We start from the raw sequence: 16,652 nt of genomic DNA on the forward strand, positions 1-16,652 counted from the left end.
TTAGCAAAGCATTGTCAAGCTTTTTTATGTAATACTGTTCTAAAGCTGGAGGAATGTGGGCAAGATGATAGTACCATTTGATAGCTTCAGAGCTGATGTAGCCGTTTGGATCAATTCTAAGTCAACATTGGTCTCTAATGTGCTTCCCCCTTACCTATCATTATTCCCATGCATCTATTTTTTTTTCATGAGTTATACATTTCATATCCATTGACAAACATGTAAGGACAACAATAAAGAGAAAAGATTATGATTTCACACATGAAGTAGTAAAATTTTATTTGTAATGTGCTCCACAAAAGAAAAAAAAAACTCCCAAGACTAGATGCATTTACAAGCAAATTATACCAAACATTTAAAGAACAATTAATTTCAATACTGTGTAAACTGTTTGAAAAATAGGTATAGAAGGGGTCCTGAATTCCTTTTGTGGCGTAAATAATGGTTTTGATACCTAAATTAGGGAGAACAGAAATAGAAAAGAAAAATGATAGACCAATTTCCTAAATGAATATTAATGCAAGAATTTTAAATAAAATACTAGCAAAGAGATTACAACAGTGTATCACAAAGATCATACACTATGACCAAGCTAGGAATGCAGGACTGCTTCAATATTAGAAAAAAACTATAAGCATAATTGCTCATATCAATAACAAAAACAACAAAAGTCATGATTATTTAAATAAATGCAGAAAAATCTTTTGACAAAGTTCAACACCCAGTCTTATTAAAAACACTAGAAAACAAAGGAATAAATGAAACTTTTTAAAAAATGATTAAGAGTAAACATTATCTACAATGAAGATAAATTAAAAACCTTTACAGATATCAGGGGTGAAGCGAGGATGTCCATCCTCATTATCGTTATTCAATATTGTACAATATTGTACTAACTGTCACAGCTAGCTATAACAATAAGACAAGAAAAAGAAATTGAAGCTTAGGCAATGAGAAAAGAAAACTATCTTTTTGCAGATGATAAGAGTGTTTTACCTAGAGAACTCTAGAGAGTTAACTAAAAAACCAATCAAAACAATTAACAACTTCAACAAAGTTGCAGCGTATAAAATAAACCCAAATAATCATCAGCATTTCTGTATGTTGCCACCAAATAAATGAGAACAGTTTAAAGTACTTGGGAGTCTACCAGCCAAGACACACACAAGTATGAACACAGTTACAAAACACTTCGTACAAATGAAAATGTAAATAATATGAAATGTATTAATTGCTCGTGGATAGGCTGAGCCAGTATAATAAAGATGACAATACTAGCTCAATTAATTTACTTTTTCAGTGTCATATCAAACAAACTGCCAAAAAATTACTTTATAGAGCTAGGAAAAAATAACAAAATTCATCTAGAGGATCAAAATGTCAAGAATATCAAGAGAATTAGTGGGAAAGAAAAAATGGACAGGAAAGTGACCTAGCAGTACCAGATTTCAAACTATACTGTAAAGCTATAATAGCCAAAATAATTTGGTACCAGCTAAGAAATAGAGTCTGGTCAGTAGAACAGATTAGGTACACAACATACAAAGGCAAATGAGCATAGTAGACTAGTGTTTGACAAACCCAAAGATCCCAGCTACTGGAGCAAGAACTCATTATTTGCCAAAAACTACTGGGAAAACTGGCAAGCAGTCTAGCAGAAAGAAGTCATAGCTCAACATCTCACACTGTATACCAAGATGAGGTCAAAATAAGTACATGATTTAGACATAAACGGTGATACCAAAAGCAAATTAGAGGAGTGTGGAAGAAATTGCCTGTCAGATCTGTAGTTACACAAAGAGTTCATAAACCAAACAAGGGATAGAGAGGTTTATGGGAGGTAAAAATGGGTAATTTTGCTTACATAAAATTAAGAAGTTTTTTACACACACAAACCAATGCAGCCAAAAATAGAAGAAACTGGAGAGGAAATGTTATAGCAAATGTCTCTGATAAAAGCCTCATTTCTAAAATAAAGAACTGAGTCAAATCTATAAGAATACAAGTCATTCCCCAATTAATAAATGGTCAAATGATATGAATAGGCAGTTTTCAGACAAATCAAAGTTATCTGTAGTCATATGATAAAATGCTCTATATACTATTGATTGGAGAAATGCAAATTAAAACAACTTTGAGGTACCACCTCACATCTATCACATTGGCTAAGATGACAGAAAAGGAAAATGACAAATGCTGGAGGGGGTATGGGAAAATAGGTGCACTAATGCACTGTTGGTAGAGTTGTGAAGAGGTCCAACCTTTCAGAGAACAATATGAAATTATTCCAATATGGAACTGTCCAAAAAGCTAGCAAACTCTATATATCCTTGACTCAGTAATACCACTGCTAGGCATATGCCCCAAAGAGATAAAAAGAAAAAAGGAAAAGAAACATATGTGCAAAGATATTTATAGCACCATTTTTTGTGGTGGCAAAAAAATAAGAAATTGAAGGAAATCCTCATCAGTTGGTGAAAGACTGAACATGATATGGAATATGAATGTGATGAGATACTGTTTGGCTGTGAGATGAAAGCAATAGATTCAGAAAAACCTGGGAAGATTTTTATGAACTGATTCAAAGTGAATTGGAGAGAACCAGGGGAATAATTTACATAGCAACAGCAATATTGTAAAGTTAATCAGCTCTGAAAGACTTAGTAACTCTGATCAATACAATAATCCACTCAAGTTCCAAAGGACTTAGAAGAAAAATGCTCTCCACCTCCAAACAGAGAACTGATGGACTTAGAATGCAGATTGTAGCATACTTTTTTCTCTTTCTTTTTCTTTTATTTTTTTCCACAAGACTTTTCTAATGTAGAGGTATATTTTACATGATATCATGTGGTTAATGGATATTGAATCATAACTGTTTCCAGGTGATTCAGCACTTTTTTGCAATGAGATCTTTTCCCTTATTCTCTGTGTTGCACAATTAAGCCATATAATCGGGATGGGAAGAGAAATGGGGAAGGAAATGCTTAGTTCTGGTGTTCCCTCACCATTCCTTAGAGGCTATAGTATCAATGGAAGATTCTTTGACTTCTGGCATTCACCTTTCAATTCTGAATAGTTAACCCTAGTTAGCCCCATTTGGAGTAATCCCAAAGTCATATAATTTTTACTCTTGGAGTATTAGAAACAAGAATTTCCATTTTTAAGTATTAAAGATAGCTGTTTATTTTTCTGCATTTGCCATTTTGGTTCCTTCTGTACTACTTAGGCAAAATATTTAGAAGCAAATTATTAAACCAGAAATAATATACATAACTTCTTTTATACTGCTCTTTAAAATAGCCCTTTCAGTTAAGTAAAATTTGATCCTATAATTATTTCCTTTTTGTGATATTTTGTATTCTTTTTTTAAAGGATCAAAGTAATAATGAAATTATGATTGGTGTAATGTCAGGAGGAATACTAATTTACAAGAACAGGGTACGAATGAACACCTTTCCATGGTAAGAAATTCTGTTAATACCTTTTCTTTTACATTTGTATCTGATGTTTGTTGGATTTCAAAAAAATCACCTAATTTTTTTTTGTCCAGTATTTGAATCTTACTTGTCAGTTGAAACTTGTGTTTAACTACATTTTTAATCATTTTTAATTTCCAACATGACTAAAGTTGAAATGTCCACTGAGTCTGCTTCTTGTCATCAGTCTAGCTATTGTGGTTGCCTTTTAATCATTTATTTTTCCTCAAAATAGACTAATTTTTTGCAACTATATTTTTATAGATTTTTCCTCGATATCCTGTGGTACATCCAGTTACATCCAGTGAACTCAATACACAACACTGGCCAATCTTAGTCATATATGTTTGCTGCCATCAATTAGGGACGAGGAAGATCACATTCACAGAATCACCAGGTTCAGAAGGCACCTCAGATAGTGTCTATTTCAATTCATTACCTACATAGAAATCCCTTCTACTGCATCCCTAGCAGGTACTCATCTCATCTTGAAGGACTGTTGAAAAGGAATTCAATACATACCAAGGCAACCCATTCTATTTTTGGGTAGCTCTAATTGTTGAAAATTTTTTCTTGCTTCATGCCTAAATCTTCCTCTCTGCAGCTTCAACCCATTCGTCCTAGTTCTGCCTTCGGGGGTTGGGGTAAGTAGAACAAGTCTAATCCCTCTTTCACATAAGTTTTTTAAATACTTGAAGACAACTAACATATCCTTCCCTAACTCTTTTCTTTTCCAGGCCTAACATCCCCAGTTCCTTACATTCCTTCTCATAAGGCCCCTCATCATTATGTTATCTCTTTCTGGATATACTCCAATTTGTCCACATTCCCCCCTAAAATGTGGTACCCTTAGTTACAAGATATTGCTAATACAGCTTGACCAGAGTAAAAAAAAAAAATGGAACTGTTACAAGTTTCTTAAGTGTATGGATACATCTGACACTGTCTCTTAATGTAAATTAAATTTGAGGTAGCTTCTTTTTGGTTGCAAGCACTGCACTGTTGTTGTCTGCTATTACATTTATAATACACTGAAAGCACTGGGTCTATTTTCTAGACACACTACATATTTACATTCCCTTTAAGCTTTCTCTCTCTCTTTCTCTATACATATATATATGTGTGTGTGTGTATATATATATATATATATATATGATTTTATACTTGTGTAGTTAACCTTTTTTAATCCAAATGTAAACTTTATCTCACTACCCCTCCTTTTTTTTTCGTTTTATTTGATTCAGCTTGTCATCTAGCCTCTCAAGATCTCTTTCATTCCTGATTGTAATCCAGTATGTTAACTATCTCTCCCTAAAATTTGTTTTATCTAAAAATTTGATAAGCATATCATCTGCCTTCATCCAACTTTTTATCAGTAAATTGTAGAATAGAGCAGATAAGCACAACCTAGAAATAAACACACAGTGACACACACATAACACATAGAACAAACTAGTAGGCAAAGGATGCTTTTTTTTCCCTCAGGAAACTGATGAAAAATAGATTTACATCAGCATTTTATACCATATTGTAATAAATTTCAAGTAGATATGTAATCTAAATATAAAGTTTATACCATTTAAAAATTAGAGAGTAGAACATTATTTCTTTTCCAAATAGGAATGAGGGAGCAATTCATAATTAGACATAGGATTAGGGAGATGATAAAAGACAAAATACAAAATCTGACTGTAGAGAATTGAAAAACTTTTACACAAATAAAATCAGTTATCTAGAATCAGAAGAAAAGACATAGGTATTCATTGATTAAGAAAATACGTGATGACAAGCTATTATGATTTCAGTAACACTTTTAAGTGAATTAATATTTTATTAAGCATTGTACCATCTTCGTTTGTAAAATAGTAATACGTGTATATGTAAAACATTTAGTCTTCCAAAGGAGTTTATTTTATTATATTGAATCATGATGCATCTTTTGTTAGTGCTAAATAATAATAATACCAATAACTGACATTTATATAACACACTAAGAAAAAATGATAAAAATACAACTCCTTGTTCTCCATGGTGGTAGATAGGATAGGGGTTGGTGGGCACATTGAGTGCAGAATGTTCTATACTTGAACAAATACAGCCTTTGTGTTACTTGGTTTTGCTTAATTGTTTTCCTTTGTTTAAAGGGAAAGTGGTGGAAGGGGATGGTATTGGGAAATTAGTAGCAGAAAAAAGCATCAGTAAAACAAAATAATATCAGGGAATTGAACTAGGTTAGCTTTAAGTTGCTTTTTAACTCCTGGATAAATCTTGGGTGTTTATAATTTGGGGGGGGCAGCAGGGAGAGCATAAAGGATAGAACACAAAAACTAAAACATCTATGTGAATACATGTATATGTGTGGATGGACATACAGACCTTTTAGAACAGAGCTGTTTTGGGGCAGCTTGGTGGCACAGTGGATAGAGCACCGGCCCTGAAGTCAGGAGGACCTGAGTTCAAATGCGGTCCCAGACCAAACACTTGATACATACTAGCTGTGTGACCTTGGGCAAGTCACTTAACCCTGATTGCCTCACTTTAAAAAAAATATATAGATAGATAGATAGATAGATACAGATATAAATATATAGAACAGAGCTGTTTCTGCTGTACATCATAGCATATATAAATACATATATACAAGTATGTTGTTCAGTTGTGTCTGACCCTTTGTGACACTGTGGACCATACTATCCATGGAATTCTCTTGGCTAAGATACTGGAGTGATTTGCCATTCCTTTTTCAATGGATTAAGGCAAACAGAGATTAAGTGACTTGCCCAGGGTCACACAGCTAGTGTCTGAGGTCAGATTTGAACTCAGGTCTTCCTGACTCCAGACCCAGTCACCTACCTATCTCTTTTCGGCTATGAATTCCATGTCTTATATGTATTTATAACCTTAGCTAAAAAGTTCTTATTTGAAGGGGAAATAGCAATGTTCTCCCCCCAAAATAACATAAAGTAGAGAATTCTTTTTATGCAGATTTCACTTCATTTGCTTCCTTCAAAGATAACTTTAAGTTATTTGCCAGTGTCCTGGCCTTTGGCAGTACAGACACTGACTATTAATATAAAATTAATGTTCCCTTCAGTGTGTCTGTTTCTGTCACTTGCTAAAGATCCCCCAAAGCTAGATTTCTGTAACATTGGACCCTTTCAGTTCCTTATTATAGAGATTGAAGTTTAAAGAAATTTAAGTGACATTTATAGCTGTGTGTTATAATACAAGGGACAGAGTCTTCCACTGCTGGTGATTCCATTTTGTGTCCTTTTGAAAAACATCTCAGATCACAGATATGTATGCACCTGCAAGAACGGGTTTTTTTGCATTTAAGTTGTCCATTAGGGGAAAAGTGGTTTAAGAATAAATTAAAATGGTTTTGAAATGTAAGTTTAATTTTTTAAAAAAATTGACCAAGTATTAATCCTGTAAACTATAAAACCTCAAACTTTATATTCGATAACATTTGTGATTTAGAATTTGTTAGAATCACCTCATGGGCATTTTAGAAAGTCTAATATATTTTGGAAATTGGTTCAAACTTCTGTTCAAATTGCAATATTAAATTTAAATCTTTATGATTTTAGCAGTCTATATGCAATTATAAACTTAACCAAGTAATTATTTTCATTTGCTGTAATATTTTATTCAAGTCATAGGAAAATTTCAGTCAATAATTTTTTGGCAACATCTTTCTAAACAGTTAATGATTTGTAAAAAAAAAATGTATTGTGAATAGATGTGGTTATTGTCATGGAATAAATCTGTTCTTTTCTTGTTTTAATCATTTTTGGCATATATGTCTTGAATATTCCAGTTTGATTTTTTTTTAATAGGTTGAAGATTGTAAAAATTTCATTTAAATGCAAGCAGTTTTTTATTCAACTTAGGAAAGAATTGGTAAGTAACAATCTTATCTTGTCAAATCAACATAGAAATTATGATATATTTTTAGAGAGGAATGTAACCATTTTTATATTATAAACTTTTCCCATTTTGCTCGGTAGAAGAGGCTCATATAATTGCATTGCTGTAACTTCTTTTGAATGAATTTGTGTGTAAATTTTAAGTACTGACACATTTTAAAATCATATCAAGTATATGTGACTTCAGATAAGATTCCTTTTAGTTAGGACATGATATTTATTACTTTAAAGATAACTTTAAAGATCCTCATTGGGTACACCTTATACTAATGAAATTACAGACTAGATAAAAACAATAAAAAGTCCTTAAAAATGACAGAGTGTGCTAAGATTGACAGCTATTTGACCATTTATAAAGATTTACTGTTGATAATCCAAATATAATGACCACACAATTGATATACTTTTGGGGGCACAAAACAAAACTGTACCAATATTAATATTTTCATGAAAAACAGAAAGTGGACGGGAGATGGAGAAGGGAAATTACACATATGTAGTAAACGCAAGAATTCCTCACAGGTTTTTTTCTAAGAGACAGCGACCAAAGAATTGACATATTGGTTTCATTGTGTGCCCAGAGGCAAAAAAGAGCAGTCTTTTTGTGGGACACTTGGCCATACTTGTAATAAGCATGAGTCAAAGGAAACATTGGAAAGAAAATTGCAGTTTGTGTGCTAATATCTGTTACAAGTGGTAAAGAAAGATAAAAATTCTATATAGAACTTGAAAAAATTCTTCAAACCAAGTCAAGTGTACTTCCTACCTTTAATGTGAAGGTAAACATATGGGAAACCACATAGGATAATAGAAAGAACACTGGTTTTAGAGTCAAAGGACTTGGGTTCAGATCCTGACAGTCCCATTTACTGCATCTATGACATTTGGCAAGGTCTTTCTCTTTCTAAGTCTTAATTTTCCCTTTTAGAAAGTGAAGCAGTTAGTCTTGGTTAATTCTGAGGTCCCTTTTAGCTGTAAATCTATGATCTATGAAAAATTGGAAAGAATGGCTCAGTTTTGAGAAATGAAGGAGGCCAACTACTTGTAGACTGGTCAGAAGCTTCACATCTATACACCATAAATACATTCTTCCAGAAAGAGTTGGAAGGTGCTAGACATGGCAAAAATGGAATGACATCACACACAAAAATGAATTTGATTATGTGTTAATAGAAAAAAAAAATTATTGTGGAAGGGCTACCAAAATCAACTATCTTACTGTTAGAGTGTCATCTAGATAAAGCAAAAGTCAAATTTAAACTCAAATTAGAAAAAAATGAGAAAAGGTCATTGTTTTAACCTGAACTACTTAAATAACCTATGGTGATACTCCTATAAATAGGAAATAGAATGAGTCATATATATGGCGATCTTGATTGTCACCATTACCCTCAAGAATTAATCAAGGAGTGCTCAAAAATCAGCTTAGCCAGCAAACACTTGATTCCCTTTCCATTCAGTTATATAAGCCAGGGGCAGCTAGGTGGCGCAGTGCATAGAGCACCGGCTCTGAAGTCAGGAAGACCTCAGTTCAGATCCAGCCTCAGACCAAACAGTTGACACTTACTAGCTGTGTGACCCTGGGCAAATCACTTAACCCCAATTGCCTAAAAATTTAAAAAAAAAAAAAAGAAATCTCAAAGTTACAGAAGCCAAAGACCACATCAGTTTTTAATACAGATTCATTTGAATTCATAGCTTATATTAATACCCCAAAGAGATGGCCCAGAAGACATCATTTATCTCTCAACTCATGTGTTTTTCTTTATGAGATTTATATATACACATCCTGGGTGTGAAAATATGAAGGAAAAAATGGACAGATTTTCACAAAGGATTTTTTTATGGCAGATCTATCTTTGTAATGATGAAATTAACTATAAGGGGCAGAGAATATAGGAGGGGTACGATAGAGCAATTGAAAATATTTGAAATCAGAAGACCTTGATCTGAATCTTGTTCCTGCCATTTACTACCTTTGTGACTTTAGGCAAGTTCTTTTAACCTCTCTAGGCCTCATCTTCCTCATCTGTATAATGAGCAATTTTAATTAAAAAACCTCTTAGCTTTCCTTCTAGCTTTAAATCTATCATCTATTCAAGAACATAGACAAAGTTTACTCAGAATAAAAGGGCATGGATGGGTTGCATTCATTGCCAGTAGAGGGAATTGATTAATAAATTGATAAAGTCAGATATTCCTTTAAATGTCACCTGCCTCATACATGGCTGACAACTATAATAAAAATTAAATTTTAATTATAGTAATTTGATTGACATGAGGTTTTGTTTCTGCACACACACAAAAAAACCCTTTTCCTTTTTTTGATATGGTTCCAGTTCAGAGTTTTCCTAACTAGCCTGTTACTGTATAACATTCCTTAAATAAAGAGGTTACCTTCCCATTCAGGGATATAAATTGTTACATCTACATGGTTATTTTAAAAGGGCATTAACATGATGCTTAATAGCATCAGTTTCTTTGCTCTGCTTTATTCAGATCACTTGCTTTCACTCAGTTCTTAGACTGGTCCCTTCTCCAAAGAAACTCAGCCCTGTCCTATCTTGCTTTTAATGCAGGTAGGCTCAGAATAAGAGATCTAATTTTTATTACAACTAAGAAAGGACTTTGTGATAAAAGGTATCAGATAAGAATTAGAGTTATGTAACACATCTAGAAGGTCAGTCTTTTTATCAATTTTTAATTCAATTTTTTGAATATTAAATTTTTATCAAATTTATCAAAAATATTCAATTTTTTATATTTAATAGGAATGGATATGTATAGCCTATATCAGATTGCATGCCATCTTTGGGAGAGAAAAGGGGAGAAAAATTTAAAACTCAAAAGATTATGGAAGTGATTGTTGATAAATCAAAATAAATTAATAAAAAATTTTCCAAAAATATTCAATTTTTTATCAGTTTTTATCAATTAGTCATATTTTATGGATAATAATGGGAAAAACTTAAAGGACAAACCAACTCTGCGTATGTTAGGTCAATACTATCCTTACAGGAATCATGGCTCATTATTACAGCATCAGAGTGAGGTTTTTTGTTTGGGTTTTTTTTTTTTGGGGTAAGGCAATTGGGGTTAAGTGACTTGCCCAGAGTCACATAACTAGTGAGTGTTATGTGTCTGAGGCTAGATTTGAACTCAGGTCCTCCTGACTCCAGGGCCAGTGCTCTATCCACTGTGCCACCTAGCTGTCCCCCAGAGTATGAGTTTTAAAAGAACATGATGTTTCCCTTTAGTGTATTAATTTCTTATTTCAGCCGATAGATAGATCAAGGTTGCATTGTAGTATAAAAAAGCGTGCTGTTCTTGAGGTCAGAAAATACTTGGGTGGAAGTTCTACCTCCATTCTTATTAGTCATATAACCACAGGGAAGTTGCTAATCTCTGTGAACCTCAGTTTCTGCATATTTCAATATGTAACCTTGAACATCTGTAGGCCTCAGTTTCCTTATCTTTAAAATGAGGGTATTGGTATGAGGTTTCATCTCATTCACATCAGACAAGCAAAGATGATTTAAAGGGGAAAAAAAAGAAAATAGTAATTGTCAGAGAGGCTGTGAGAGGATAGACACACTAGTGTGCTGCTGGGAATTGGTTCCAGAATTGATTCTGGAAAAGAGTTTGGAAATTTAAATAAGAAGTTACTAACTAATATATATCCTTTGACCTACCAAAACTACAATTAGACATGTACCACTAGGAGGTCAGAGACAGAAGGAAAAGCCTTCTATGTTTAAGAATGTTTTAGCAGCTGTTTTTTCGTGACAGAAAGCTAGAAATAATAGGGACTTATCAGTTACAGAATGTCTGAACAAATTATGATACATGAATACAGTGTAATATTATTGTGTGGTAAGAAATGGGGAATATGATAAATTCAGAAAAATATGGAAAGATATGTGTGAAGTGAACAAGTGAGGTGACTAGAAGCAGAAAAGCAAATTATACTTTGACCAAAATAATGTGAAGAGAAACATCTGTGAAAGACCTAAAAACATTGATTAAAGAAAAAATCTTATCCTAATTTAAAGAGACTTCTGATGAAACACATCTTATAACTCTTGGTTATGAGGTGATGGACTTAAGACATGTTTCTCATACATGGCCAATATCTTGATTTGTTTTTCTTGACTATACATATGTATTATAAGGGAGGATTTTTACTCAGAGATGGGGGTAAAAGAGAAGGCAAGATAGATTGGTAGGCAGTGATATATATGAATATTAAGAATATCTACTAATACCTAGATTAATACTCCCATATATTTGTTTTTAAAAAAACAAAACCTTAGATGTGGTAGAAGTTCAATTTCTTCCTTATCTTGATGATTATTGGTGCCTGAATTTAAATACTTTTTTTCTAAATTAAAAAAAGTCATATAAAAGAATTAGACTAGATATCTAACTTAGTGTCCCTTCTAACTCTAATTCTATGCTCCTTTTATCCTGTGACCTCACAGGTGTGTTGTGAGGATCTACATTGATAATGTATACAAAGTATTTCTGCTACCTTTTAAGTATCATACAAATAAATCCAAATTGATATTATCTTCCTATCTTTTGCCATGATGTACTTAATAATTCCTCACATGCATGTTAAGTACCTACTAGGTTTAGAATACTTCATTTAGTACTTGGTCAAAATATAAAAAAATAAGAATATCAATCATTGCTCTTATGAAATTCACAATCTAATAGCCAAAAACAAATACTTAATTTTCATTTCTTAGAAATTAATTGCTGAATAATTAATTAATTGCTGTAAATTAATGTCAAGTCAGAGCTTTTTTGGTAACTGTTAGATCAAAAAAGTTATCTCAAGATAATTCAAACCCTACTTATTCTCTGAAGCACATTAGAATGAATATGGATGAAAAGCGTTTAAGCATGTATCAAACACTGTATTAAACTTGGGATACGAAAACAAGCAAGCAAACAAGTCAAGAACTTATATTTTAGTGGAGGAAGACAGGAGCTAGAAGGAGAGAGGAATAGCATGGTTTGGAAATGGCCGGGAAGTGACATAGAGACTCAGTTCCAGTCAAGATAAGGCAAAAGTTCACCTATAAAAGCCCACCATCCTAAGGGCATAGTTCAAGATTCTAGTATGAGAAGGAAAAAGAGAGTGGCTTAGAGTGCAGCTATGATAATGTAGAAATGGCTAGGAAATGATATGTCTGGTTGAAGTAGTCAGCCTTAGAGCCAAGACTGAAGGGAAGAAAGTAAGGTCAGAACATTTGTGAAGGACTAGTAGAATAGCAGAGAGTCAAGGGATTAGACACCATGATGACAATGAAGAATATGGTTAGGATGAGTTCAAATTAAGATAGCAACATGGAACGTCAATAATGAATCTAGCTTTCCCACTCATGTTGTAGACGATACCTGAAAGAGGTATCAGATAGAGCAGTGATAAAGAAAATTGAAGAAAAATGGAAATGATTTCCGCTACCTAGTCCAAATTTGCACAGAAGTTGATGGAACTTAGCAGAGAGCATTCTTACCAACAAAGTCAGGGTAAGCTCTGGGAAAATCAGTGTGGCAGCTGTGTGGGTAATAAACTCATTCTAAAGGTCTTAGAAGGTTTACGCTAACTTATTGGCCAGTATAAGCAACAGCGCACCAGCCTAAAGCCTGTGTGTGGATGATCAGATGGAAAGATGCCAGGGAGGCTAGCACAAGGAACATCAGGAGACCTGGGTACCTATCCAGAAGGGATGAGAATACGGGATTCTGGGAATATTGATACTTAACATCTACTTGGCACTGGTCTAAGTGACAGCACCAGATAAAACTTAGTCCTGATTGGGGAATGTAGAGAAAATGACTATGGTTGTTGGGCTAAGGCCAATACCCACAGTGGACCACCAGGAAATGGAGATCAAAGACAGAGTTGAAGTCAGAGACAAGTGCCGCTCCCCTTCCCCCAGGATGGCAGCATCTAAACCACAGAGTAGTAAGTGTCAAATAGGAAACTACCCAGCTGACCCAGGAATGCTTTAGAGGGCAGATCCTTTCCTTGGTACAATCTCAAATTCAGGAACCAAAAGGCTGGTAATATGAGTAAACTATTGTTGTTTGTCCTTTGTTCTCGAAGAGGATCATGACATCAAGAAGGTGATGCCGTGACTTGCAAGTGAATTGGATTTAAGTGAGGGAGGGCAATGTAAAGTCACCAGCCTCACTTTCTCCTCCGGAGCCATCTGGGTCCAGTGGCAAGATATAGATCAGGACAACAGGAGATGGCCCCAGATGTAGTGGGAGACCTTAGCCTTTTCAAACTAAGATCTTTCCCAGGTCTCACTTTGACTGAGGCAATGCTTATTCGCTGATTAAGGCTAGGTAAGAAAGGAGTAAACTAATGAAAACACCAAATATACTTGCTTCTTCACACATTTTAGAACCCAGCACTGTTGTCCTACTTGAAAGTTGCTTATGTGTAGCGCTCCATCTCCTGACTCTATGCTTTTATAATCACCGGTGCCTGTGATATTCTTCCTCCTCACCTCCCCTTCTTAAAAATTCAGCTGGGGGGGGGGGGGGCAGCTAGGTGGTACAGTACATAGAGCACCAGCTCTGGAGTCAGGAGGACCCAAGTTCAAATCCGACCTCAGACACTTGACACCTACTAGCTGTGTGACCCTGAGCAAGTCACTTAACCCCATTGCCTAGCCCCCCAGAAAAAAAAATCAACTCAGCAGTTTGGAATTATGCAAATAGAAAACTAAGACGCGTATACCTTTTGAAACAAAAATTACACTGCAGGGCATCAAGCCAGGGTTATTGTTGACAAAGAGGAAATTTAAGGTATATAAAAACAAATCAAATCAGTAAAAATCTATTTTTTAAAAAGACTTGATTCAGATACCACCCTCTGAAGCGAGCCTTTAACAGGCTCCTCTCCCTACCCATCAGTGCTTCTTTCTCTGAAATTTCCATCCATGTATACAATATTTCTCACATGTGTGTGTTATTTGAATGTTGTTTCCCACAATTGAATGAGTTCATTGAGAGCATAGACTGTAATTTTGCCTTTCTGATACTGAGCACAAAGCCTGGCACATAGTAGGTGCTTAATAGGTAGATAGTCTTAACCAATTTGTGAGCTCCCTGAAAAATACAATGAAGCAAACAGAAGTCAATGGTTCCCTGATACAATAAGAAATATTGAACAAAGTGAAAGGATATAAAGAATAGAAGAAAATGTACTATTGAAAAAACAACAACAGACCTTGAAAAGAAGTTGAGGAGAGATCATTTAAGAATCTTTAGACTCCCTGAAAAAACGTGACCAAAAAAAAAGCTGGACACCATATTTCAAGAAATCAAAAGAGAAGATTGCCCACAGACTATTAGAGCTAAAGAGCAAAATGAAAATAGAAGCAATCCACCGATAACCTCTTAATAGAACCTCCACACAGAAAACATTCAGTTATTTCAAATTCCTAAGCTTCCAAATTAAAGAAAAAAAATACTAAAAGTAGCCAGAAGAGTTCAAATTACAAGGAACCCCATTCAGGATCATTTTATATTCTACAACTGTGAGAGAGAAAATCTTGGTAAAGGCAAAAGATGAAGGCTTACAATCAAGGGTAGTTTACCCTGTAGGAGTTACATAATCTTTCTGGGGAACAAAGGGGCCGTTAGTAGAATAGATGATTTCTCAAGCTTTCTTGATGAAAAGATCAGAGCTGGGAAGAAATTCTGAAATGCAAACACTTCAGGTAAGAGAAATCTAGAAATATAAATATTTGTGAGCAATTGGAATTGGCTAAATAATGATTAATGGCTTACATTCTAAAAAAGGGAACATAGATAAGTGTCCCTTTAGAATCCCACTGTCTTCAGAGGTCTTAGACATATACAGGACCTAGGGGTGGTTTGGCTGCGTTTTGTTGGCTTTGCCAGAGTAAGGAAAAGTGAGAGGAGAAAAGAAGTATATTAGGGAAAAAGTTAGGAATTAGGAGGAAAAACTTATTTCTCATAATTGGGGTACATGAGCAAAAAGAGTATACAACCGTGGAAGGGCAAGTATGTCATGAACCTTATTCATTTCAGGCAGACAAAGGCAGGCTTGAATGTATAAAATAGATACATAGGTAATGACACAGATGACAAGGAATTTTTTTTTTAGGAGTGATTGGGGACATTTGGGAAATTGTGATGGTGATGCAAAAAAAAAAAAAAAGAAAACAAAAGAGCATCAGAGAAACTTTTTAAAAATAAAGAAAAGTGAGCAGAAGGTGGCAGAGAAGCCAGAGAGTGTTGGTCCTACCTACCATGATACATTAAATATACTTTTAAAAATAAACTGATTTCACATATAAATCCTCTTTTTCTGTTCTTTTTCTGTGAAAATGTTCATATTTGTTGATGATTGTCAAGTTCATAATTCAGAACAGAACAAACTACAAAATCTCTTTTCTACGTGCATAGCTGATGTCTTGGAATGGGAAGAGGCCAAAGGTAGGGATGCTAGACAGGAGTCTATTGCAGTAGTATAGATGAGAGCCTGAACTTGAGTTGATGGCTTTTTAAGTAGAGGGTGAAATAATATGTAAGAAGTATTGTGTATTTAGAAGCAAGATTTATCAGATGTAGGGTGCGTATCAGGAGTCAAAGGATGATGTGAAGGTGTGAAACTTGATGACTTTGTGATGCCTGACAGAAATAGAGAATCTACTATTTTGAAACAAAATGGAGACTCTCATTTTAGTTTTATAAAGAAGTTTGGTACTTAGTTATTGGTTACCAGGAGATGTAACCTCATTTGTCTTTATATATGTGCTTACTAAGCGAAGCACTAAGATAAAACAAAAGGTGGGCATTTCTAGAATGAGTGAATAAAAAATCATTGATTAAGCACTAATGCCAAGAACTAAGAGCTCGGAATACAAATAGAAAAAATGAGACACTTCCTGCTTACCAATTTCACCTTTCAGTTGGGATGACAACACATTTAAAAGAGTTCAGCTTTACAGTTGATGGAAATATCTGTGATTATAAGTATTCTGTGGCAAGGTAGGTGACTAAGCCCCATTGATCTGGAGTGAATAATAGCAAGGCAATATGGTAAGACCTGACAGACCTTAGCACACAGTGGCAATTCAAATGCAGAGTTCTTGTGATCCTCCATATCACTGGGAAAATTGTAGTTGTTGAATCAATGTAAACATCATCCAGATTATGTCAAGAGCCTTGTTTTTCTACTTGGCCATCCATG

General features: G+C 34.3%; 1 protein-coding gene across 3 annotated transcripts in view; it reads left to right on the forward strand.

The window, feature by feature from the left end:
* Nucleotides 1-16,652, forward strand: part of PTPN4 (protein tyrosine phosphatase, non-receptor type 4) — a 235,644-nt gene that overhangs the window by 147,673 nt on the left and 71,319 nt on the right. For all 3 annotated transcript variants that reach the window (XM_027854730.1, XM_027854728.1, XM_027854729.1), the window contains exons 10-11: nt 3,376-3,464; nt 7,319-7,382. In XM_027854730.1, coding sequence (XP_027710531.1) covers nt 3,376-3,464; nt 7,319-7,382 — 153 coding nt within the window. The remainder of the gene's footprint in view (nt 1-3,375; nt 3,465-7,318; nt 7,383-16,652) is intronic.

This window comes from Vombatus ursinus, unplaced genomic scaffold (genome assembly GCF_900497805.2).
Source record: "Vombatus ursinus unplaced genomic scaffold, bare-nosed wombat genome assembly UNPS02010548.1, whole genome shotgun sequence".
Classification (NCBI taxonomy): domain Eukaryota; kingdom Metazoa; phylum Chordata; class Mammalia; order Diprotodontia; family Vombatidae; genus Vombatus; species Vombatus ursinus.